The sequence below is a fragment of the Ostrea edulis genome, chromosome 2 (genome assembly GCF_947568905.1).
Source record: "Ostrea edulis chromosome 2, xbOstEdul1.1, whole genome shotgun sequence".
NCBI lineage: Eukaryota > Metazoa > Mollusca > Bivalvia > Ostreida > Ostreidae > Ostrea > Ostrea edulis.
In genome coordinates, this window is record NC_079165.1 from 49,936,873 (window position 1) to 49,962,205 (window position 25,333).

Sequence of the window (25,333 nt, forward strand, 5' to 3'; positions counted from 1 at the left end):
ATTCGGGTACATTTGAACATTTATATTTTTCTGTTGGGTACATTTCAGGTACATTTTAACTTTTCAATTTTTAATCTGGGTACATTTTGGGTACTTTTTACAATAGTCGGGTACGTTCCGGGTACTGTCGAAAAATGGCTAAGTTTTTTGCGGGTACTTTTTGGGTACATTTTTCAAGGAAAAAGTTGCTTCGGGTACCTTACAGATACATTTTGGGTACCTTTCGGGTACATCTCATTTCTGTAAGGGTTGAAACCCGTGTCAAAATATGGCTGTGGTATCTTAAAAAGTATTCTTGGAGGTGAAAATTTGGGAAATTCCCACAGTGTACTGATTACGTGTTTTTGGAAACTTATAGCCTAGCGTTCAATGAGTTCTTTATTTGTCACAGTGTGAGAACTTCGCTTCTGTCGCTAAAATTTCAACGAGGACACAGCTCTAGGTTAATTGTTTTCATTTTGTCTCAAAATGCTCTGGAACATCGAACAGCATGAGGGCAGCCATTTTTATTTAGTTAACAAATAACTTACGAAAAAAATATTAACTTAAGATAGCCCATAGGCTGTCGTGGAGTTACGATGACTTTTTTAACGTAACTTAAGTTATGAAGTTTGATAAAACGGATTTTTATCGTAAGTTAAGGTTACGATGAAATCTTGAACTTACGAAGTTTAGTAAAACTCAGCCCTGTGTCATATGACGAGAGCTTGAAGTTGGTATAAAATTGCAAAAATGCCATTTTCAATGAAAATATCCACAAATTCAGGTGGTTTTCCTTTCAGAAAACATACAGCGCATGCGTCAAGCAAATTTATATTCAAGCATATTTTTCATTGTAAAATAATACACAATATATATCATTTTCATTTTGCTCGACAAATGCGCACATCTTTTCCTGAGCAATAATCTGTATGGCATTTGACAGTTTTCATGCTTATTTTGAAAAAAAGGCGGGAAATGTCTTATTCATGATGTCATAATGCTATCCATTTAGGAATATCATTCTGATTTTGTTGTCATAGTATACCTGGCATTTATTTTACTTTCTTAAAATGCTGATTAAGGTTAATTCCAGACACATTTTATAGAGAGGAATTTTTTGGGGCCTAATTATGTATACAATCGTACCTTGTTCTTTAGAAATAATGTGAGTAAAATTCCAGGTTTGTCACCCAAAACAGCTGGATAATTTGGCTATCACTTGCTTGTGTGCCCCCCGCCCCCCCCCCCCCCCCCCCCCCCCTGAGATTTACATGAAAGCTTCCTGACAAAGTGCAGATTCAAGTTTGTTCAAATCATTGCACCTGGGGTAGGTTGGGCCACAATAGGGGGGTCAAAGTTTTACATAAAAAAATGTATAGGGAAAATCTTTAAAAATCTTCTTCTCAAGAACCATTGAGCCAAAGAACTTGACATTTATATGAAAGCTTTCTGACATAGTGAGATTTAAGTTTGTAAAAATTATGGCCTTCAGGGATAGGTTGGGGCCACAATAGGGACTAAGGTGACTAAGGTGAGCGATGTGGCCCATGGGCCTCATGTTCTTTTATACCAGAGAGGGGGTTGGTATAATCTGCTTTCAAAGCCTTTCGGGCCTTTTATATATATTGAAACTATTTCATGTTTAAACTAACCCCATGAGGAAGAATCAAATAATGCCCAAAAAATTCAAAGTATGCAGGCCATGCCTAATCGTTTTGTGCAGACCGTTCATAAAGTATGTAAACCACGCCTTCAAAGTGGTCAGCATTTCATCCGAAGCATTCCATGCAAATCATTCACAGTTCTGTGCAGACCATTCAGCATTTCATGCAAACCGTTCCGTGCAAACTGTTCACCGTTCCGTGGAAAAACCGTTCTGTGCAAGTGGTGTAGTTGTATACGCTTTAGGTTCTGTATATACTTGTTAATTACTACATGCGTGATGATTTGAAAGGTCAAAACTTTATGACGGGTGGGGATTTGGATTTGACCATGGTTGGTGGTGTGGTGTTTTACAAAGATATTTTTTATTTTATTGTTTTCTACAGAATTACAGGAGAGTGGCTGAGGTTTGGATGGATGAATATGCAGAATACTTATACAAGCGTCGGCCTCATTATAGAAACATTGACCCCGGTGACCTGACGGACCAGAAGGCAATCAGGGATAAACTTCAGTGTAGACCGTTCAAGTGGTTCATGAAGGAGGTGGCTTTTGATCTACCAAAATTTTATCCCCCTGTGGAGCCCCCTCCATTTGCCAGTGGGGAGGTAAGTAGGAAACCCGTAAGACTTGCTGTAGATGTAGATAGATTTCTTTGAAATATGATTGATTATTTGTATGATATTGTTTAAAGAGAGAGAGGGGGAGGGAGGAGTTTTTCACTCGTATGGAGACATCATCATTGTCGATGAAGGTCTGCTAAATTTAGGCCTATGGTTGGCGCTTACTGCCTTTGAGCAAGGAGGGATCTTTATCTCCCCATTTAGTTGCCTCTTGGGATAAGCAAGGGGTAATGAGGATCTATTCTAACCAGGATCCTCACGGGACTTTAAGATATGAAGATTTCAGTTGATGTGTGTGGTTTTCTGCATTTTGCAGTAGTTAGAGTTGATTTTCACATTCGGATAAGTATCACAAAAAGTTTCATAGCTAAAAAAAACTACCAGCTTCTTCAATAATAGCATTTATGTGTCCAATGTTACTGTCAAAGAGTTGTTTATTAAAAAAAAAGTTTTCCCACCAATATGAATCATATGATTATAAAATAGAGGTGTATCTATCTGCAGTAGTATTTGATTCTGTACCAGCACTTTGTAGTTCAATCCAGGATTTGAATACATCTATCCAAAAGTTATTTTTCAAGGATTTCAAGAGTAATTTGACATATTCAATCCTACAAGAAATGAACGTAGTTAGATCAAAGCAAGGTATTAAGTTATTCATTCCCCTGTTTGTAGAAATAAGTTTCGACGGGTTTCGTTTTGGTAAGTTTCGTTTAGGTAGATTTTGTTTCGTTTCACACTTTACAGGTACCCATGCATTTTTAACTTCTTCTTGATAACTATCATTCCAATTCTTTTCAAATTCGGTATGAAGCACCTTTGGAACAAGGGCTACATAAATTGTAAATTTCAGGATTCCTGCACAAAAACTGCCCAAAATTGACCAATTTTCAAAAATCTTCTTTTCTTGAACCGCACATGTTTAAGAAAAACTAAATGCATAGTGATGTTGAGCAGGAATGCCTCTACCAATATTATAAATTTCATGATCCCCGGGGTAGGTATTCTTACCGCAGGGCGGGGTTAAACTTAATGTATAGTGTCTGTGTGTAAAACACTTACATAGCATTTTCTTTAGTGTTATTGATACTAAATTGAAACTAAATGGATATTTAGAAAGAACGGGTAGTCTTTTACCCAAATTTTTAATGTGATGATCCCTGGATTAGGTGTTTTGACCCCAGGGTGGGCCAAACTTAGTATATGATATTTATGTGTAAGTTTGCTGATACTGTATGAAATCTAATTGCATACTTAGAAATAGCAGAAAAGGATGTACAAAAAATGGTGAATTTCACAGCCTAGGGTTTTGACTATAGGATGGGTCCAGATTAGTCATATCTTTTACAGACCTGTGACAGAACTGTCATGCCACAACTGGAGATTTGAAAATTTTCAGCTGGAGTTTTGGTCTGAAAACTGGAGATTTTTTATCGACATTTTTTTTTTACCGTTTTTGTGTGTTCATTGGCTAATGAAATCATGCTACTAGTAGTTTTTTGTGTTACAAGTGTCTGAGTTCATAATCATCAGATCCTTTTTGTGTTGAGAACATTGATAATTCCTTTTTTTGTGTTAAGAACATTGATAATTCTTAAGTCAATACCTTAAAAACCACAATTAAAAGAAAAAAACTTGTTATATTTATATATTTATTACAGAGATAACAAGTTATAACAATTATCACTTTTCAGAAAAGTTGACCAACATATTAGATCTAGGCCTACTAACAAATTTAAGCTCACTTGAGATTTCAGCACTGGTGAGCTAAATAATATAAAGAACATGTTCTCACATAAAAGAACTACATTGCATATCTGAAAACGTGGTGTTTTTTTTTCTTCAGTGAAACGTGTAGTGAACAAATATATGTTACAAGACTTGGCCACGTACTATTTATACATGCATGTGTAAATAAATATTGAGAAAATTCGAACTGTGCACACCCATCGTCGTCTTGCCGTATCCATCTTTGAATATACAGTTCAGTTAGAGATAATCCGTTCTAATACAATTGTGTCATTCTGTCCACACATATTACGAACATCTTCAGTGCCCACTTTCTTTTCCCACCTGCTCCTTACCAAGTTTTCAACAGCATCAAAGATCGTCCGACTTCAACTGTCGGTATCACTTCCTAATCACCAGAGCGTGTGCCAAAAACAATCTTTTTAATCATCCACTAATTGTTTATTATCACTAATTGCTGTGTAATCATAAACTCCTCAAATGGCTTCAGTAATTACTGTACCCTCGTTAATTGACGTTTACCTGTGCAGTCACTGTGACAGAAAAATAGACGACTTTTGATTGTCTCGGGGTTTTTCCTTATCAATATCAAAAAATGGCGCTCAGAAAATTTTTGTTGTTGAAAATTTGAAATGACGGAAGATTTTACATTTTAACGGAAGGAACGGAAGGGGGGCTCAAATTCGGGAGATTTTGTCTTCCGACGGAAGAATCACAGGTCTGCTTTTAATGTTATTATACACATATTATATTATGTAAAGCCTTTCATCAGTGTGTGCACTTTTGAGGGCAATGAAGTTTTAAAAATAGATCTTGTTTTATATTGTTGGTGAACATTATAGAATTTAGCTTAGATATTCAAAATAGGAATTTTGTTTTAGATTTCATAGCCCTTAAGAGTAGTAATAGTTTTCACTAGTACTCAGGTGGCTGATAAGGCCTGAGGGCCTCTTGTTCACATTTTCATAGTGTTGCAGCATAAAGATATAACCTAAGGTTTTGATATAGATTCCTGGTTCTAATCCCACATTCCATTAAAGAGGAAGGCAAACCTAACCACAATGTTGCTTTTATGAATAAAGTACTACTTACTGATATCGTAAATGACAGTCTTAAACAACAAAAATCTTTACATAACAATTTTAAAATCAATATTAATTTAATCTATCATTATTATATTTTGAATTACCCGCCGCTAAGAGAGCGGCCATTGAAGGTTAATTTATGATGTCACACTGTCAGTTCCAGTTTATTTCATCAGCAGCACTGTAAACATGACAAGTCATGAACAGTCAAGTTCGGAATGGTATAGTTTTGAGCCCATTCTTTCGCAAGAAGAAATTTAGAAAAGAAGACATAAAGTTCAAGTCGCAGACTAGGCACATGGTACAAGTTTCTTCATACAAATGTCTCGAACCTGAACTTGTCATTATAAGCAAATGATGGATCCACAGTTTACATAGTTTTTTCTTTCAGATGACAAGGTTTGGTCTGGAATTTTGAGAGAGAGAAAACTTTTTTTCACACCCTTTGCATTAGTGTAATTAACTGCTTATCAGACAGGCATCAACCTATTTATTCGTAAAATCTACCATATACACATCTTTTATGATCTAGCTTAGAATCTCATCAAAACCTGAAAAGTTGGTGTGACGCACGTCAAAGTTATTGATTTTTGTGGTCTTGAATACAAAAGAGTTCCATATATCATGGAACATGCAGCCTCTAAAGATGGCGGGAATATCAATTTTTATTGTTTTTAAATTGGCACTGAAGCTTATCTAGGTTGTATATCAACAGAATAGTATGACAAATTTTATCATATAATTAATCCTATCATTTATCATGTAAAAAAATTTGGGTTACCTTACCCTTTAAAAAAAACTTAAATGAATTTAAGGAAATTGAAGTAAATGAATTTTGATATACATGCATGCATATGGAAATTGTATTCTCAATTTCATTTGTAGATTCGCAGTAGAGCAGCAGATCTGTGCATAGACACAAGATACAAAGGTCAAAATGAACGATTTGACCTTCAACCTTGTGTAAAAGATGGGAAAGGTGGTGGTGAACAGGTTAGTTGTTACAGACAAATACAAATGCATTATCAAGCATGATTGCCTCAAAGATTTTCTATGCTTAATACATGTGTGATTAGCTGCAGAACTGTAGCTCTCTAAAAAAATATTTTGATATAACAGAGAGCTACAGATCCACCCCTTATAAAAACCTTCAATTTACGGTGCACAAAAAGCTGCGCACGGTTGAGGCCTTATATCGTTATATTCTTGAGTTGCTGTCTCATAAATTTAATATCAAAAAATTCTTTTAAAACATATTTTCCCACTACACTTGTGTCTAAACATACCTTCAAATATTCATTAAAGCCCCATATGACCTGAAAACTCCCAGCTTCAAATGATTTCGTTTGTTATTTTTATACGCCCGTATTTAGACGGGACGTATTATGGTACAGTGATGTCTGTACATCCGTCCGTCCGTTCGGGGTTTTTTCTTTATAATTTCATTTCCCTTTCACATATCATGCTGAAACTTGCTATGTAGCTTCTTTGTGGGTCACTCTAGATCATACTGCAATTTTGATCCATTTCGACCTTTTTTCCAGGAGTTTTGCCCCTTTATTTGAAAATAATTATTATATGGAGGGTACATAATTTTCCCGCCCTACTCCTCCCACAGTTTTCAAGTGAGAGCCTTCTTTATTATGCCCCCTTCAAAGAAGAGTGGCATATTGGTTTGCACCTGTCGGTCGGTAGACCACATGTTGTCCGCTCAATATCTTGAGAACCATTCACTTGATGATAATGATATTTCATATGTGGGTTGGTAATGAGTAGAAGAGGACCCCTATTGTTTTTCAGGTCAAAGGTCAAGGGTCAATCTACTCTAGACATAGGAATATAATGTCCGCTCAATATCTTGAGAACCCTTTGCTTGAAAAACATCAAACTTAGCCCACTGGTAGATGACCCCTTTTGATTTTGAGGTCATATGGTCAAAGGTCAAGGGTCAAACTGGACATAGAAATGTACTTACCATTCAATGTCTAGAGAACCCTTTGCTTGACAGACATCAAACTTGGTACACTGGTACATCTTCAGGAGAAGATGACTCCCATTGATTTTGAGGTCACATGATCAAAGGTCAAGGGTCAAACTAGACATGGAAATATACTGTCTGCTCAGTATCTTGAGAACCCTTTGCTTGACAGACATCAATCTTGGTACACTGATACGTCTTCAGGAGAAGATGACCCCTATTGATTTTGAGATCACATGGTCAAAGGTCAAGGGTCAAACTGGACATAGTAATATACTGTCCACTCAGTATCTTGATAACCCGTTTGCTTGACAGACATCAAACTTAGTACACTGGTACATCTTCAGGAGAAGATGACCCATATTGATTTTGAGGTCAAAAGTCAGTTGTTGAACTGGACATAGTAATATATTGTGTCCTATTTTTTAAGATTTGCTTGATTGACACCAAACTTGGTACACTGATACAGCATAAGGAGTAGATGACCCTATTGATTTTTAGGTCACATGGTCAATTCACTCTTGACATAGGAAGATATTGTCTGCTCAATATTTTGAATTGATGATACTACAGTGGAACCCCGTTATTACGTTCCCCCTTTAATACGTTAGTCCGCATATTACGTTGGAATTTCAAAGCACAAAACCATTTCTTAACAAACCTATATAAAATAGACCTCGTTATTACGTTGCCCTAAGATGCCGGGACTCGGTATTACGTTGTAAAATTTCCGACAAAAACGTAATAAACCCCTAATTATTCAATAATGATTCTCAAAATAATAAGCCATTCACACCTTGACTGTCTGAGGCAGTCACCACGTAAATTTCCTGGTCTGTTTGGGGATTAGAGACGCTTGACTGATCACGCTTCGATAGATCTAGCGACATCAATACAGGTGAATACCTCGTATCGAAGCCAGTGATAAACAATTAAATAATGTTTATTTAGACATTGTACTCTATGAAATTTACTTCATTTTTCATATTTTGATAATCGAAGAAATAATTTCTCAACCACCTGAGTGTTCAGCATAGTGTGATTACCTTCGCTATTAAAACTCTATTGATGGACAGCTTTGGTACCGAACATGAAAGACAAGATTTATCGTAGCATTGTTAAAACCGCTTGGGTAACTGCTTGGACATAGGTGACGAAAGGTGGTCAATTAAAAAATTGTCCGTTGTTTGGACACGCAGCTTGGGTGTTCGTAAATCTCGTCCATATACACACCAATCAAACTGTCCTGTGTTATCGGCCGATTCGCGCACGGCATTTACCTCAGTGAATATTCTAAAATCCCTTGATGTGCACGTGATTTTAGTGCCATCATTTAGCGTTATAAATGAAATCTTCGTGCATCATTATATATATATATATATTTTTTTTATGTGGATTGCGCATAAATTGTTCTCCGTGTTTATAGTTGGTGAGAAAAGTGTGTAAGTGTTGGGTATCGTGTGCGTTTTGTGTCTATAGTTTTGTTGTTTTGGGGTGGGATTTTTTTTTTATTGTGTTGTGTATTGTGTAATTAGAGAACTTAATAAAACGATGTTTTGTTATTTTTTTAATACGAATGTTGAATACGATCCGGAACGAGTTATTGATAGAAATTTACATGAACGCATTGTTTTAAAGTTGAACAAAATGGCGGTCCAAACGAATGCAGAAAAAAAAACCGTTTATCAAAACATCCTTATGTATCCTACACCAGAAATAAAGAAAAGGGATAAGAACATGAAGAATTACGGACATTAAAGATAAGATGTAAATAAAACAAAGTATAATAGTCTTTTAAACAAAGAAACAGTACAGATATATTCACACACCCCTTCACGGAGTACCAACAGATGATATACAATTTCCAAATGATATTTGTAACGGATTTCACTGGGAACGTTTATTACGTTGCCCCCGGTATTACGTTATTTTATCGTGACAAAATGGAAAACGTAATAACGGGATTCCACTGTACTATCAATTAAATGATGTGTGTGTATAGCCCTTTTCAAATTTGCACCATGGGGGACATATGTGTTTTACAAACATCTCTTGTTTTGTGGAGTGTTTGTATGGGTATTGAAGATGTGCATGTGGGAGGGATTTTGATTTTCTACAATTTTTTGAGAAAATTACAGGTTAAACTTGGTCTATTTGGAAATTGATATTCTATGGAGGGTACATAATTTGTCCGCCCAACTCCTCCCACAGTTTTCAAGTGAGGACCATCTTATTTTGTGGAGTGTTTGTATGGGAATTGAAGATGTGCATCTGGGGAAGGATTTTGATTTTCTTCCATTTTTGAAAAAATTACAGGTTGTTGAACTTGTCCATTTTGAGGAAATCTCGATTTTTAAGCTAAGATCGATCCTTTGTTCAGATGAAAGTTTGTCACAGCCTTATGATGGCTAATACCTGAAGCAAAGTTATACAAATTATAGCACAAGAAAAACACCCTATGTAAGCATTTCACGGGCGTATTATGTACCGTTTGCGGTACTCTTGTTTCAGAGAGCTACAGTTCTGCAGCTAATGTATGATATACTTGAGTATTGATAAATTTCATCCCTTTCAAATTCAGAATCTGGGAAAATGTGTAATCCTACACTTTCTAGCTGACCATCAATATGGCCTATAAATCCAGGCTATTTCAAAATATTGAGTTATGTCCAAGACACGATGTAGATACGATATCGACAAACCAAACATGACATTGTACCGATATCGATATGTACCACTCTAATAATCACTTACCTTTACTGACGATATCGTGTCGATATCGACTCAGTATTGTTAAACAATTCGTTATGACTGTCCTAGCTACTATATTTCTTTACACTTATGTATGAATTTCGCTATGTTGCACTAAATGAGTTCCCCTTACTGTCGATATCGACGATATCGTATCGATATCGAATCGTTACCGTTTCAAGATTTTGTTGACATTCTACCAACTATATTTCTTCATTGTTGTTTGCCTGTTTATAAATTTAACACTGACTGAGATTCCCTTGTTGTCGATATCGACGATATCGTGTTGATATCGAATCGTGATTGTAAAAACAAATGGTTGGTTGTGCATGTCCTTGCCTGCATCATTCTGATAATTGTGCAGATGTTTAGGTAATTTGCATTAACAAAGTATCCCTTGCTGTCGATATCGGCGATATCATGTCGATATCGAACCATGATATTTATAAGTTTTTTGTGACCATCCTTGCCACTGTTTTTTTTTATAGATGTGCATGTGTTTAAGCATTCTAAATTGATTAAGTTTCTATTACTGTCGATATCATCGATATCGACAATATCATGTCAATATCGAATCAGGATTGGTAAGCAGTTGGTGGTGAAGTTTTTTGCTACTATCTTTCTTTAAACTTGTGCTTATGATTAGAAATATCGCATTGCCCAAGTTTTCCTTATTGTCGATATTGATGATATCGTATCGATATCGAACTCTTATCATTTGAAAAGTCCTTTTTGTACTTGATACCATAGTTATTGTGAACATTTTGAAATATTTTCATATAAGTAACTTTGTAAGGTAGCAGACATCGATACTAAATTATGATCGCTTGAAGTTTTGAATCAAGGTTTGGTAAATAAACAACGTATGATAATTATTTTCTCCTTATATAACATTGGTTACATTTTGCCGTGATACTACGTTCACGAATGCATCAACATATTTATGTCAACTTTTAATTCAATAATGGTGCACATATATTTTTACCCTTAAAATTCACGAAACACAATCGTTATCGATACAATATCGGAACAGTTTTGTTGATATCGGCGATATTGACAAAGCACCCAGCGTCATTTATGATGATAGACTTCAACAACAACATCCATACAACTATCGATACGATATCGAACTGATATTGCCGATATCGATATCGACATGATAGTTAGTTTGTGGTAAATTTTCAATATTAATTATTTCACAAATCTCAGTCAATTAAAAATACTGCATATGGTTGATATCGAAACGATATCGACACAACATAGTCGATGTCGTCAATATCGACATTAAACTCGGTTCAGCGTCATTTATGATGTTTGACTTCAACAACAAAATCCATTCAACTATCGATATCGATACGATATCGAACTGATATTGCCGATATCGTCGATATCGACATGATAGTTAGTCTGTGGTAAATTTCCAATATTAATTATTTCACTAATCTCAGTCAATTACAAAAACTCCATATGGTTGATATCGACACGACATTGTCGATGTCGTCGATATCGACATTACACTCCGTCTTGGACATGTATGAAAATATTTGGAGCACATTACATAAAATGTGTTGAATTCACATTTCAGCAATTTGAGTTAACCTGGCACAAAGACATCCGTCCTGGTAAAAGAACTGTGTGTTTTGATGTGTCTCAGTCCATTAAAAAAGCACCAGTTATTTTGTTCAATTGCCATGGCATGGGTGGCAATCAGCGATTTAAATACAATATTGTAAGTATTTAGTTTCACATTCTTTGTATATTCAGTGGAAGTTGATCTAATTTAGATGTATCATTCAAAACCTGCAACTTTTGAAAACCAAAAACAATCCAGTCTATAGGAAGCACTATATCCATACACTTGCAAGTACACTTCATCTGTTCTTTTAAACTTTGAATGGAGATGCATTAAAACCTCATACATGCCAAAAGGGTTACTTAATTATGACTGAAAGATGCCATGAATGTCAACCAAGGTCATTTTGACAAATCAAGAACATAAGAAAAAATTCTTGTTAGGGCCCAACCATAGTATGCAGGTTATATGCATTTTTTCTGCAATGCAAGCTACCTTCATCATCCAATGAAACAACAAAGAAAGCATATACGGTACCAATTTTGATGCACCAGATGCGCATTTCGACAAATAATGGTCTCTTCAGTGATGCTCAAGCTGAAATGTTGGAAATCCGAAATAACAATAAACTTGTAAGAACTAAAAAGAAAAACAGAGTGCCAAAGACTGAAGTCAAATTCGTCTAAGGATCAGAGCTATGCATGAGGGAGATAATCATTAATTTTGAAATGAATTTCTAAATTTTATCACAGCAATTAAATATACATCCGTATTTTCAAGTTAGTAATGAAGTACTTAACTACTGGGCTGTAGAGACCCACGGGGACTAACAGTCCACCAGCAGAGGCCTCGACCCAGGGTTCATAATGTAAAACTTATATGGTACCAATTTTGATGCATCAGATGCGCATTTCGACAAATAATCTCTCTTCAGTGATGCTGAAACCAAAATGTTGGAAATCCAAAATAACAATAAACTTGTAAGGACTAAAAAGAAAAACAGAGTGCCAAGACTGAAGTCCAATATGTCTAAGGATCAAACCTATGCATGAGGGAGAAAATCCTTAATTTTGAAATGAATTTCTAAATTTCACCACAGCAATTAAATACATACTAGGTGTTGCAACATCATCAGAGCACTGCGAATACTTGAGATTGGGTGAAATGATATTGGAGATTGGGTGAAAATAAGTGAAATTTTCCACCAAAACAAGTGAGATTTCAAACGGACATATAAAACAATATAACAAACACAATATTTAAATTATGATTAGCTTTTTTAGCTTTATTGAGAATAGCAGATGATGGTATATAATCAACCGTTGTCATGCACATTGAATTTAGCACTCAGCAAACTATGTATAGTATCCATTGATAGACTCTGTCGCAAATCTATTTGAATTTTTCGTAGCATAGAAAAACCCCTTTTAGAATCAGCATTTGAACGTGCTACAGAGAGTAATGCATGAGTCAATTAGGATTGTACTTAACGCGGCATACTTTTTTTACTTGGTGAATTAGAAATTGTAGGTTTCGATGAGTATCTCGATCTCTTCGACATCCTGGCATAATCTGATGCGTTATTATCATTTCAGCAATAGAAATTACACCCCACTTCTGAATACTACATGTACTTGATATCTGTAAAACTCATGTGACAGCTTAAAAATAGACATCTTGTCGTCAAATGAGATCAGGAAAGTAAAAAACAAAAATGGTGGCGATTACAAATACGAGAGGCTAATAAATTTACGTGAGAATGCTCCTCCCGCCGTTAGACTTTTTTGCAAGGCTAAAATATGTGATCTCACAGCTAATACGTGAGATATAACACCTAATTCAAATATACATTCATATTTACAAGCTAGTAATGAAATACTTAGCTATTGGGCTGTAGAGACCCTTGAGGACCAGCAGAGGCCTCAACCCAAGGGTCGTAATGTATTTCTATTTTGATTTGTGTTCTTATCGAGCTTACATACTTACGTAGCAGATATTGGACAACACAAGATATATATATATATATATACTTATATAGAATTTTATTGAATTGATAATTGGGAACAATATCCAAGAGAATATAAAATATGAATATTTAATTTAGAAGGAATAAATACGATGAGACAGATGTAAAATAGGTTAATTTAGAGCGTCAAGTGAACTTTATTAAACCCCAAAGTAAACTACATCCGTGATGCGATTTGGTCAACCAGTGATGGAGAAACCATGGCGTTGACTTATTTGAAGTTGGAAAAAACAGTTGTTGAACACAGATTTTGACAGAATTCGGAGGATCTGAGAGGATTGATTGATTAGATATTGTTTAACGTCCATCTCGAGAATATTTCACTCATATGGAGACGTCACCACTGCCGGTGAAGGACTGCAAAATTTAGGCGTATGCTCGGCACTTATGGCCATTGAGCAGGAAGGGATCTTTATCGTGCCACACCTGCTGTGACACAGGACCTCGGATTTTGCAGTCTCATCCGAAGGACCGCCCCATTTAGTTGCCTCTTACGACAAGCAAGGAGTACTGAGGACCTATTCTAACCTGGATCCCCACGGAAATTAATAGAGGATGGATGTATGAAGTTAACGTTAAGGTCTTGATCAGGTTTTTGGAAGGGAACAAGGGCATGTTCATTGTTAGTACTCATGGCTGTAGCATTACACTGAAAAATTAGGACAAAGTGCAGGTAGATTGCTTTTTTTACCTCCAGGGTGTGTAAGAGAAAATAAACATGAACTGACAGAGAGTTTTTATTCACTTCAGAGCAGAGCCCTGACATGAACATCATTTTTCGAGTCTTGAAAAATCAGCTCATGACCATGATGGCTGTTGCCTGGAAATAGGCTTACAAATGCCTCCATTTCTTTGCTTCCAATATCAAAGTCATTGTATGAATTTGCCATATTGCAGAAGTTGCAGTTTTAGTTGCAGAAGATATATAAGATAAAGCAACAGAACCATATTTTTAATGTTTCTGTTTTATTAATTGATGAAATTCTTGTCTGTTTACTAAATAAACTCTATATGAATATTCTGATTTTCTTTTTTTTTTTATTTGTCCCCAACTGACGATGTCAAAGGGGACTTTTTGCGCTCCGTTTGTCTGTCCTGCAAATCAGTTCTTTCTCTGTTCTTGCAGATACTTATTTCATATTTGGTCAATTGCTTTGCCATAACAAATTACAGATCAAGTTTGAATTTGGGTTTTGGTCCATTGATTTTTTACTAAGGTATGGCTCTTGGATTTAGAAAAATCGCATGAATTATCATTTTTTCAGACTTTTTAGCTTACCTGAGATGAATTTAAGGCTCAAGTGAGCTTTTCTGATTGAAATTTGTACGTTGTCCGTCATCGTTGTCATATACTTTTCACATTTTCATCTTCTCCAGAATCACTGGGCTAATTTCAACCAAACTTGGCACAAAGCATCCTTGGGTGACGGGGATTCTAGTTTGTTCAAATGATGGACCATGCCCTTCTCCAAGAGGAGAAAATGACAAAATAGTGAAATACATTAACAACTTTTAAAAATCTTCCTCTCCAGAAACACTGAGCCAATTTTAACCAAACTTGGCACAAAACATCCTTGGGTGAAGGGGATTCAAGTTTGTTTAAATGAAGGACCATGCCCTTCTCCAAAGGGAGATAATAGCAAAATAGTGAAAATACATTGATGACTTTTAAAAACTTCTTCTCCAGAACCACTGGACTAATTTCAACCAAACTTGACACCAGGCTTTCTTGGGTGAAGGGGATTCTAGTTTGTTCTAATGAAGGGTCATGCCTCCTTCAAAAGGGCGATAATCCCAAGAATGCAAAAATAGGGTGGAGTCATTTAAAAATCTTCTCAAGAACCACAATATTCTCGAAAGGGACGTTAAACAATATTCAATCAATCAATAATGTTTTAATGTTAATACACCTATCATATTACAGTGTATATAAAGCCTCTCATCAGTGTATGCACTTTTGAGGGCATTGAAGTTTTAAGAACATCTTGATTTATACTGTTGGTAAACATTAGAATTTACCTAAGATATTCAGAACAGGAATTTTTTTCTAAATTTCATAGGCTTTAGAAGTAGTGACACTTTTTCACTAGTACTCAGATGACTGATAAAGTCTGTGGGCCTCTTATTTCTCTATTCTTGCAGATATTTATTAAATTTTCATATTTGGTACATTTCTTTTCCATAACAAGTTACAAGTGAAATTTGAATTTTGTTTTGGTCCATTGATTTTTAGCTAACCTGAGCTGAAAACTCAAGTGAGCTTTTCTGATCACCTAGCTATTGTCCATTAATTGTCTCCGTCTTTCTGTCAGTCTGTAAACTTTTCACATTTTAAACTTCTTCTCCAGAACCACTGGGCAAATTTCAACCAAACTTTGCCAAAAGCATCCTTGAATGAAGGACTTTCAAGTTTCGTCAAATGAAGGGCCATGCCCCTTCAAAGGGGAAATAATCACAAAAATATAGTGAAGTCATTTAAAAATCTTCTCAAGAACCACTGAGCCAGAAGAGCTGAAATTTACATGATAGCTTTCTGACATAGTGCAGATTAAAGTTTGTTAAAATCATGCTCTCCCCCCCCCCCTCCCCCCTCAGGGGGGATAGGATGGGGCCCACAATAGGGAATCAAAGTTTTACATACAAATATATAGGGAAATCTTTTAAAATCTTCTCAAGAACCAACTGGGCTATAAAAGTTTACATTTACATGAAAGCATCCTGATATGATCAAGTTTGTTAAAATCATTGCCCCCGGGGATAGGGTGGGGCCAAAGTTTTACATGCAAATATATTGGGGAAATATTTTAAAATCTTCTCAAGAACCACTGGGCCAGAAAATTTATATTTACATATTATGTACATGAAAACTTCTTGTCATAGTACAGATTCAAGTTTGTAAATATTATTGCCCCCAGGGTTAGGGTTGGGCCACAATTTGGGATCAAAATGTTACATGGAAATATATAGGAAAAATCTTCTCAAGAGCCACTGGGTGGGAGAAGTTGACATTTACATAAAAGCTTCTTGACATAGTGCAGATTCTAATTTGTAAAAAAAATCCCCCCCCCCCCCCCCAGTGTGTTGGGGCCACAATAGGAATCAAAATTTTACATGCAAATATGTAATGTAGTGAAAATCTTTAAATATAGGGCAAAGTGACTCAGGTGAGGCCCATGAGCCTCTCATTTTTTTATTTTAAAAAATTTAACTTGTTGAGTCCTTATAAGAAGGAAAAAAAGTTATTAAACTTTTTATTTCAATTTTGCAGGATACACAACAAATTTTCCATGTGATCAGTAATCAGTGTTTAGACTGTGATACAGGCAGTCATGAATTATTCATGAATCCTTGTGATAAAGACTCTAAGACTCAGAGGTGGAAGGTGGAACATATCCATGAAGATGACGTTCGTAAAGAATGGAAAGCAACATAATCTTGGTGCTTTGTTAATGGTTCTGTTAATCATTTGGTCAATGGGACCAATCAGCATGTCAGATATATGTAAACCTATGAAATTTTGTTTATTTAACTGATAGTGAGGACATGTTTTCTGATGTAATCAGCCCCATTAAGGCCACATGCTGCAAGCTAAAGGTAGTTAGGCCAAATTTTTTTTAGGTTAGTTTATGGATTTCAAAATTTACAAATTCGTTCAGAGGCTGTAAAAAATGTTTTAACCCATTTTGCACTGAGACCAACTCTGATGCTGTTATCACCAGAACAAGGAGCTTCCCTCCTGCTGCTGTAATAAGCTGGGCAGTCTGATGCATGTTGATGATTATGCTAATGATTCTCTTATCTTTATTCCAATGCATATAAAAGTATATATATTCAGAAAGCTTATACTTTTTACTGTCCATTAATGTATAGTTAGTTGCTCATTTAGTTATTTTTTAGAAGGGTGAAACCTGATGAAAACAATCGATTTTGAAAGCCTGTGAATTCTTCATCTCCTGTAAAAATGTCCAAAACCCAGTCATCAAAGTCTCCAAAAATAAATAAAATAAATGTTTATTCGGTATATACATACATACAAACATACATACATAAGATACCAAGGATAACCCATTAAGCTCGAAAGCTTATTTCCAATGGGGTCCTTTTGATGCACGGATGTTTGCGCTAGGGGGTCATTTATATTATCAAAATGAACTTCATAAAATTTGCTGCAAATGCATCATTTGTTTCATCATAATTGGAGTCAGTATCGCTGCCTTCGCTCAAGTCTACATCCCTTGCTGCCATTCAATTTGACTTGGTTTTGTTAACTGATACATCATTTTCTTTGTTTCTTCTCTAATTTCCCACCAAAAATGAAAATCTAGTTTCTTTTATAAATATCCATGAGCAGCTGAAATTTCCCAAGGTCCAATTCCTAAAAACATTTTCTTTTAAACTTTTTGTACAACTTTGTTTCAAGCATCTGAATAACAGTGTGTGTATACTACCTTTGGAGTTGTATCCCATACGAAATGGCAGACTATGACTGGAGTCATATCCCATGCAAAATGGGTTAAAAAGTCCAAATGACACAATGTTAAGTAATAAAAATGAATGATATTTACTTGTAAACTTGTATGTGTACATTTAATCATCCATAAGAAGCAGTATTATATCTGTGTAGCACTAATTCAACATGAAATTTGCACCTTGACAATTTCTCTTATCTATAGGTATTTATGTATGTTTGCATGTGTGTCCATTTTTATAAAGAAGGAAGAGAAATATGTGAGTTATTTGATGCATTGCATCTGTTGTTATCAACCAATTGCTTTGAAATATAATTGATGTATATATTGCAATTTGTGAAATTTTATATCTTTCTGATATGTGTATTTGATTCGCAGTGATATAGAAGGAATACAGTGTGAACACAACCCCACACCTCTATCATTCAGAAATTGTTCAGTGAGGATATGTTGACACAGTTGTTTATGTCTCCATTCTTTTTCTTCTTTAAAGATTTATGTGAGGATGAACAGAGTAAAAAAGAGGGAAGATAATGAGAAGGGAACGGGGTGGAGGAAAGAGAGATGAACTCCACTGTCCACCCCCATGTATGGTTAATATTGTTGAAAATAAGATTAGTATCATTCCAGGTTTGTCATTTCACAACACCTTGCTTTTAAGTTGATTGATGCCTCATTACGATATCATGATATATCTCTGAATTAAAATTGTGTGTCAATTACTGATATCTTGTAATCTTGATTAACATGAATTCTTACATTCCACTGAGTATGCAACAAATGAAGCCTTTATCTTTTCTCAACAAAGAGGTGTATTTTATGTTAAAAACTACAGCAATATTATATTTTATACAATGATGGAGCTTTCTGGATAATATTGGCTTTCAAGAATATTTCCCTTTTTGGATTATACATGCTGTTTTTGTCTGTTGAAATGTCCATTGTAATTCAGCAATACCAATAGTTTTAAAATGATTTGTGTCTCACAACTTTTTTTTTTATTTAAATTTGTTGAATAAATTTTATATATGTAATATCCCATTACATTGTCAAGTGTGATATTAATATTATTTGAAAAGTTTTGAGGTTGAAAAAAAAATATCAGGAAGAAGACACCATTATTTCGTATTTATGCCTGTTGATAGAATATATTGTGGTGTAATACATGTACATATTATGGTGTAATACATTTATATGATATAATGTTTGTATATGCTGACTAATTATATGATAGTACAGTACAGATATATGCTGTAATACTTGTATATGCTGTAATTGTAATTTTTGGTGTGTCTGCATATTTGTCCACAAAAACTTTAACCTTACCCATAACTTTTAAAAGGATGGTAATATGGCTTTCATATTTCACATGTATATTCCTTGTGACAAGACCTTTCTTTTGGTATCAGAACTTTTGAGCTTGTGACTTTCACCTTGGAATTTGATCTTCTTTTGACAGATTTTAACCTATGCTATAACTTTTGAAGGTTAGAGATAAGGCTTTCATATTTCACATGTGTATTCCTTGTGACAAGGCCTTTCTTTAGGTACCATAATTACTTTGCTGCCATACTGGGGCATCAGTGTTTCACAAACACATCTTGTTCTTTTACATGCTGGCTAATGATTAGTTTACGTCAGTCACAAGAAGGAAGAATGATACATATCAGCATGTGGCCATCAGAGGGCTAAATTCCTTACATGGTCATTTATTGACCAGTTACCGGATGATACCTAGTTAATAAATTTCATCTCATACCCGATCATAAATGACTATGTAACTAATGATACTTGTATATGATTCAATACATATGTTTGGTGTAGTACATGTATATGTAAATTTGTACTTAGCTCTTCTGGTTTTATTTACTGGTACATGTGTATTAACTTTCACAAGGTATTTGCTTTACAAGTATATTTTCCACAAACTGCATATCATTTTTGATGCTGTATATTGATAAGAGAGACTTTAAACATACATCATGCTTGTGCATGTAGAATTGAACATGATGAAACTTACATTTTGATGATAGGAATATTATTTCTAGTGTTTGTATGTGCCAGACTTGTTAGTACTCATAGTGTGTTTCACATTTGAGGGGTATATTTTTGTTGGAATTTAGTAGGTTGAATTGCTAGTGTTTATTAGTCTCCTACCGACGAAGTTGAAGGGGACTTTAGGTTTGCTCTCCGTCTGTCTGTCTGTCCATCAGTTCAGTTTTCCGCACTTTTTTAGGCCATCCGAGTAAACTCAGGTGACCTATTGCAATGGGTTGTCATCGTCTGTCGTGCGTTAACAATTGAACATTTTTAACTTCTTCATAACTACATGTCCAATTCTTTTCTTTGGTATGAAGCATCTTTGGGACAAGAGGGAGATAAATAGCAAATTTCAGAACTCCTGAGGGACTAGGGGTGGGGCAAAAATTGACCAATTTTTAAAAATCTTCTCAAGAACCACACATGTGTAAGAAAGACTAAATGCATAGTGATGTAGAGCAGGAAGGCCTCTACCAAATTGTAAATTTCATGATCCCTGGGGTAGGGGTTCTGACCTCAGGGCAGGAAGAAACTTGGTATATAGTGTTTATGCATGGTAATGTTGAGCAGGAAGGCCTCTACATAAATTGTAAATTTCATGATCCCCAGGATATGGGTTCTGACCCCAGGGTGGGGCCAAACTTGGTATATACATGTAGTGTTTATATGTAAAACTTTTACGGTACCAATTTTGATGCACCAGATGCGCATTTCGACAAATAATGTCTCTTCAGTGATGCTCAACCGAAATGTTTGAAATCCGAAATAACTATGAAGTTTTAGAGCTAAATATAGCCAAAAACAGCGTGGGGAAAAGAGTGGAGCCACTTGTAAAACACTTCAATAACATCTTCTTTAGTGCTGTTGATACTATATTGAAAGTAAATAGATATTTAGAAAGAACAGGTAGTCCTTTACCAAAATTATGAATTTGATGATCGCAGGGGTAGGGGTTTTGATATTAGGGCAGGGCCAAAATGGTCAGTTATTAAATGTGTGAATAATAGAAATTTTTCTTCTTGATAACTTTCATTCCAATTCTTTTTAAATTTCATATGAAGGATCTTTGGAACAATGGGGACATAAATTGTAATTTTGTTGTTGTTGCAAAACTGCCCAAAATTGACCAATTTTTATCTCACCTGAGCTGAAAGCTCAAGTGAGCTTTTCTGATCGCCTGTTGTCTGTCTGTCTGTAAACTTTTTACATTTTTGACTTTTTTCCAGAACCACTTGACCAATTTCAACCAAACTTGGCCATAAGCATCCTTGGGTGAAAGGCTTTCAAGTTTGTTCAAATGAAGGACCATGCCCCTTTCAAAGGGGAGATAATCAAAAATGCAAAAATAAGGTGGGGGTCATTTAAAATTTTCTTCTCAAGAACCACCAGAAAAGTTGAAATTTACATGAAAGCTTCCTGACATACCATATATACTCGCCTATAAGTCGGTCTGCCTATAAGTCGGTTGTATTTTTTAAGGTTATTTTGTAGGAATTTGCCATTGACTCGTTTATAAGTCGGTACAAATTTTTGTCAGAATCGGCTGACAATTTCAAGTCAATGCTCTAGTGTTTTTACCTATGTTTCAAAAACTATTTTGAAAAATTAATAATTACGTGGTGCGCAATATCCAAGCCATATCTGTTTGGGGTTTAAACGCAACCCTTGATCTATTTTGGACAATAATCCCTTGTTTACCTAAGCAATTTTGGTCTCCTAATTACCAGTACCTGACACCGTGTTTACTTAGTGGCACATGCCTCGCAAACACTGTTATTGTGGGATTCCAGGATAATTCATTGTATCAACAATAGAGTTTTGAAGAGTCAAGAATGATGATCTAAATTATCTGTTAACAATATTCAATCTTTTATGAAATATATTTCAGCCGGTATACATATGAATATTTCAATATTAAATCGGGTTCGTAATTCAATTTTACCGATAATCGATAGAGTAGTCGAATTGGAAGTATTAGTTACTGGTATTTAAATAATTTTTAACTAGATAAAAATATGTAAATACTTGTACTTTATACATAATTTTAAAATACATAAACAATACAATATGTCTAGATATTTGTGAACAATAATCATTTGTGTGGTAGTCCATGATAATCGTCGGAGTTGTTAAAAAAATACTACATTACGCCGCACAGAAAAATACCAATCTTCTTAGGACGCGCCTATAAGTCGAACATGGAGTTTTGGACCAAAATTGACTTCCAAAAATCTTACTTATAGGCGAGTATATACGGTAGTGCAGATTCAATTTCATTCAAATCATGTCCCCTGGGGTTAGGTTGGGGTCACAATAGGAGATCAAAGTTTTATATAGGAATAAATAGATAAAATCTTCTCAAGAATCATGGGCCAGAAGAACTGACATTTACATGAGAGGTTCCTGAAATAGTGCAGAAACCATGGCCTTCGGGGGTTGGTTGGGGCTACAATAGGGAATCAAAGTTTTACATACAAATATACAGGGAAAATCTCAAGAACCATTGGGCCAAAGAAGTTGACATTTACATGATAGCTTTCTGACATAAAGCAGATTCAAGTTTGTAAAAAGCATGGCCTTCAGGGGTAGGCTGAGACCACAATAGGGATTAAGGTTTTGCATGCAAATATATATGGAAAGTCTTCAGATATGGGACAAGGTGACTCAGGTGGGCTTGGGCCTCTTGTTTGTTTTTTTTGTTGTTGTGCTTGCAAATATTCATTTAATATTTGGTACATTGCTTTTTAATTTTGTCTTGGTCTTGGTCCATTGATTTTTAGCTCTTCTGAGCCGAAGGCTCAAAGAGCTAATCATATGGCCATATGTCTGGCGTGCGGTGTGCGTCAACTTTTTGGGAAAAGGGCTATATCTCAAGAACCCCTTGGCCAATTTTTGTCAAATTTGTCACAGGGTATCCTTGGCCCAAGGGCTTTCATTTGTACTAAAACTAGGGTTGTGACCTTTTAACAAGGGGAGATAATTAGGAAAATGCAAACAAAAGTAGTGGTTGCTAAAAAAATCTTCTTCTCAAGAACCACTTTGCAAATTATCACCAAACTTATGCATAAGGATGAGGATAGGTTGTAGATAAAAAATTGTTCAAGGCATCATCCTGGGGCAAAGGGTGTGATATCAAGGTCACTTCAAAGTTGACCTTAAATTTTGTTTTGTTAAAACTTTGATATTTTTCTAAGTATAAGAACTAGGATCATCAAATTTTGTCAGTTGATGCATCTTAGGACCTAATATCATGTTGTCTCAAAAGTAGGTCATGGTGACCTACGTTTTGAATTTCACCAGTAATTATTATTAAAAGGATTTTGATACAAATCTTGGACACTTTTGAGCTTATGATCATCAAAAGTTGTTAGTTGATGGATCATGGGACCTTGAACTGCATCATGTGAAAAGTATGTCACCATGACCTACTTTCTGAATTTTATGGCTTATCATTTATGAATACATTTTAGGTTATTTCAGATACCGAGAGGTTTAGAATCATCAAACCTTGCAAGCTGATGCGTCTAGAGGCCTCAAAACATATTTATTTTAAAAAAGTAGGTCACTGTGACCTACATTTTGAATTTTTCAGACATTCAAATTTCACATTTTCAATTTTAGATGCATATTTTGGACACTATGAAAGCTAGGATCATCAAACTTTGTCAGTTGATGCATCTTGAGTCTTCATAGTTTGTTGACTAAAAAGTAGGTCACCGTGACCTAGTTTTGGAATTTGACAGCTACATTTGAATATTTCAGATACTATTTGACTTACAATTATCAAACTTTGTCAGTTGATGCATGTTGAGTCTTCAGAGTGTGTTGACGAAAAAGTAGGTCACCGTGACCTATTTTTGAATTTTGACGGCTAGATTTGAATATTTCAGATACTATTTGACTTACAATCATCAAACTTTGTCAGTTGATGGGTCTTGAGTCTTCAGTGTGTGTCGACCAAAAAGTAGGTCACTGTGACCTACTTTTGGAATTTGACGTTTTTATCTGAATATTTCAGATACTATATGACTTCAATTATCAAACTTTGTCAGTTGATGCATCTTGAGTCTTTGGAGTGTGTCGACCAAAAAGTAGGTCACTGTGGCCTTCTTTTGGAATTTGACGGCTATATTTGAATACTATTTGACTTGTCAGTTGATGCATCTTGAGTCTTCAGTGTGTCGACCAAAAGTAGGTCAATGTGAGCTACTTTTGGACATTTACATTTAAATTTTCAGGTACTATTTAACTGAACATCATCAAACTTTGTTAATTGATGAATCTTGGTTAGTGAGAATTTTTGTCTGTTCAACAATGTATCAGAAGAGCGATTCTAGGCCCATGGGCCTCTTGTTGACTAAGTTATGGCCCTAGGATTTAGAAAAATAGCATGAATTGTCAGTTTTCTAGACTTTTAGTGCTTGCAGATATTCGTTTGATATTTGGTACATTGGTTTGCTATAACAATTAAGTTACAGATCAAGTTCAAATTTTGTCTCAGTCCGTTTATTTTTCATTAAGTTATGGCCCTTTTGATTTAGAAAAATAACATGAATTGTTAGTTTACATCCAAGTTTCTTATTTTTGTAGATAAGAGTACTATACACTTATAAAAACTTCTAGCATAGTAATACCACAATGTAGCTAAATTATTCATGATCACCTACATGTCACAGTTTATTGACTAACTGGTTAAAGACCTAATGCTAATTATAAATTTGTCTTTCTCTAGGTCTAATCTCTACTCGAATAGAAGTTGATTTCCAACCATTCCTATCCTGGTTCCCCAATTTTCCCTTTTACCATAACCTACATAATGAACTTTGAATATTGTTGTGATACAGTAATTTTTGCAACCGGTAGGGGACTGTCTTGCCATGCAATATTCTCAGAATGCTTGTTTTATATATAAAAGGTATATAAAGTGTGTTTAGAAGATTATAAAATTTCAGATATAAAGTATTATAGTCAATCAATGGGAGGAATAAAAATTCTATGAATTGTGAAGTCTTTGGATTTGCTAAGTATTTTTTAAAGAGCTTAATTGTCTACCAGAAAACCATGCAAAATGTAATGGAAGCAAGGCTGTCGGATCAACAACATATTTTGAGTGTAATGAAGTACATCAATATCAAATACTTTGGCATATATATTTTAAGCTCACCTGAGCCGAAGGCGAGATCATCAAAGATGTGCATGTGGTAGATCTTATGAATAAATAAGTTGATGTCTTCCTGGCAAGCAGTTAATTACACGAATGCGAAGGGGAGATGTGGAAAGGCTTATTTTTTCGAAATTCACGACTCAACCAAGTCATTTGAAAAGAAAAGACTATGTAAACTGTGGATTCATCATTTGCGTAATGACAAGATGCGGTTCGAGACATTTGTATGAA

General features: G+C 35.1%; 1 protein-coding gene across 7 annotated transcripts in view; it reads left to right on the top strand.

Moving 5' to 3' along the window:
• LOC125679490 (putative polypeptide N-acetylgalactosaminyltransferase 10) overlaps positions 1 to 25,333 on the top strand; it is a 213,698-nt gene that overhangs the window by 128,110 nt on the left and 60,255 nt on the right. For 5 of the 7 annotated variants that reach the window (XM_056154407.1, XM_056154406.1, XM_056154404.1 and 2 more), the window contains 3 exons: positions 2,031 to 2,252; positions 5,987 to 6,094; positions 11,416 to 11,559. In XM_056154407.1, coding sequence (XP_056010382.1) covers positions 2,031 to 2,252; positions 5,987 to 6,094; positions 11,416 to 11,559 — 474 coding nt within the window. Of the gene's footprint in view, positions 1 to 2,030; positions 2,253 to 5,986; positions 6,095 to 11,415; positions 11,560 to 16,697; positions 24,942 to 25,333 lie in introns of those variants that run through there. The other 2 variants (XM_056154410.1, XM_056154409.1) reach the window with 1 other exon arrangement.